At 50.0% G+C, this 2,500-nt stretch overlaps 1 protein-coding gene across 1 annotated transcript in view; it reads left to right on the top strand.

Moving 5' to 3' along the window:
- The window catches only part of LOC306838007 (creatine kinase B-type-like), a 6,756-nt gene that overhangs the window by 2,996 nt on the left and 1,260 nt on the right, over positions 1 to 2,500 (top strand). The window contains exons 3-4 of the mRNA XM_079365923.1: positions 1,228 to 1,382; positions 1,845 to 1,977. Coding sequence (XP_079222049.1) covers positions 1,228 to 1,382; positions 1,845 to 1,977 — 288 coding nt within the window. The remainder of the gene's footprint in view (positions 1 to 1,227; positions 1,383 to 1,844; positions 1,978 to 2,500) is intronic.

Genomic DNA, 2,500 nt, shown 5'->3' with positions numbered 1-2,500 from the left:
AACCAAGCAGCCCTCAGAGACAGGTACCAACCAAGCAGCCCTCAGAGACAGGTACCAACCAAGCAGCCCTCAGAGACAGGTACCAACCAAGCAGCTCTCAGAGACAGGTACCAACCAAGCAGCCCTCAGAGACAGGTACCAACCAAGCAGCCCTCAGAGACAGGTAACAACCAGGCAGCCCTCAGAGACAGGTAACAACCAGGCAGCCCTCAGAGACAGGTAACAACCAGGCAGCCCTCAGAGACAGGTACCAACCAAGCAGCCCTCAGAGACAGGTACCAACCAAGCAGCCCTCAGAGACAGGTACCAACCAAGCAGCCCTCAGAGACAGGTACCAACCAAGCAGCCCTCAGAGACAGGTACCAACCAAGCAGCTCTCAGAGACAGGTACCAACCAAGCAGCCCTCAGAGACAGGTACCAACCAAGCAGCTCTCAGAGACAGGTACCAACCAAGCAGCCCTCAGAGACAGGTACCAACCAAGCAGCCCTCAGAGACAGGTACCAACCAAGCAGCTCTCAGAGACAGGTACCAACCAAGCAGCCCTCAGAGACAGGTACCAACCAAGCAGCTCTCAGAGACAGGTACCAACCAAGCAGCCCTCAGAGACAGGTACCAACCAAGCAGCTCTCAGAGACAGGCTTTAACAGGAAGTAACCCCTGACAGATTACAACTACGCCAGGTAACTATCCTCAGAGACAGGTTACAACCAAGACTGCCAGATCCAGGTTACAACAAGGTCTCAGGTTAGGACAAGCAAGAACCCTTAGACCCAGGTGAAAAACCCCAACCAGGTACAACCCCCATCTGGTAATCAGGTGAATCATTATACCCTCCATGGAACACCTTACCTTACCTACCTTCTTAAGAACAGGTAACCAAACAAACCATTTAAACGTCTGTCCCTAAACCTGGGAGTCCCCGGCAGCAGTAAAGCTCGGAGACTCGGGGTTGTTGTTCACCTTCACAGAGACGATCTATTCTGGAGCTCAGCTGCTGCTTGATATAAACTCTTTAATTGGATTGACTTGTTAGATCAGGTTAATTTTGCTCGTTAATTCCACCACAGGGAAGTGACGTGCACCTGCCGTCTGATCCCCTGAGCCTCCAAATCAAATCCAGCTTGATGGATTTAGCAGAATTTGTAGAAAAGCTCTCTGCCATGACGCGTGGCAGACATCAAGTCGAACAAAAAGGAAGTTCTAAACATGTTCCGTGTTCCTGCAGGTCACCCTTTCATCATGACAGTGGGCTGCGTCGCAGGAGACGAGGAAACATACGACGTGTTCAGTGAGCTCCTGGACCCTGTGATCGAAGACCGCCACGGAGGGTACAAACCATCAGACAAACACAAGACCGACCTGAACTTCGAAAACCTGCAGGTACACAACCAGAAACAGGAAAACCAGCCACAGTCCGACCCTCCACAGAATCTTTAATGTCAGGTCGAGTCTGTCCTTCAGGACCGCCATGTTCTCACAGAAACTGGCCCTTCTTGGCTCCTGTAGGTCCTTTTAGGGCATCAATCCTTTCAGATATATGAGTAAACTGGATCTAACAGGACCAGGACCCTGAACCCTACAGGACCCCTGGATCCAATAGTGACCTTCAGGTTCAGCCAGTAAAATCAGCTTTACCTGATAGTTATTTTACTGAGCCGACCTTGAACACATCACAATGTCACCTTGTGTCACCTTGTTTAGTAAGCTAGCTTCTGTCCTGCTGGATCATTATGAGCCAGGCCGGCTGCCCTGATTGGAGGATAACAAACAGGAGGTGGAGCTAACAGAGTTCAGTCTGTAAGGTTACATAACAGGACCCCACTGAATGTGCTGTGCTCTTAGGGTGGAGATGATCTGGATCCAAACTACGTCCTGAGCTCCAGAGTCCGGACTGGGCGGAGCATCCGTGGCTTCTGTCTGCCGCCACACTGCAGCCGCGGAGAACGCCGCGCCATCGAGAACCTCTCCATTGAAAGTAAGACATCACTTCCTGTCTGTCCATCAGCTGCGTTGTTCGAACTCGTGTTTGACAAATGAGGTCGACATATTTAAACTTAACAGCGTTAAAGAATCTAAACTTTATTATATTTATATAAACGTGGTCATGTCGGAGGTTTGACCTCTCTGTAAACACCGATGTTGCGTTCAGGGACACGGAGGTTTGACTCCCTGAGGTTTGAAGAGTCTTCATTAGACTGCTGCTTTATTTAGACTCCTTCCCATCATGCCTCAGTGAGCGTGTCAGTGAATGCAGCACGCCGTTATGTAACTGTGAGCTGTGAGTCGCTCAGCTGAGACTCTTAATGAGGCTCAGTCTAAAACCTCTTTCATATTCAAATCAGACTGAAGAGAAGTCCAACTGAACCGGACTGAACCGGAGCGGCTGACCCGGCTCTCTGGCGCCCCCTGCTGTCTGAGCACAGGATGAATTCTTGGTGTTTAAAAGGAGGAAGCTAAAATATAATGTGTCCTTTCAGAATAAGAGCCTTCTTTGATTT

This window comes from Symphodus melops (genome assembly GCF_947650265.1).
Source record: "Symphodus melops genome assembly, chromosome: 1".
Taxonomy (NCBI): Eukaryota; Metazoa; Chordata; class Actinopteri; order Labriformes; family Labridae; genus Symphodus; species Symphodus melops.
This window is presented reverse-complemented; position numbering and strand designations above follow the sequence as displayed.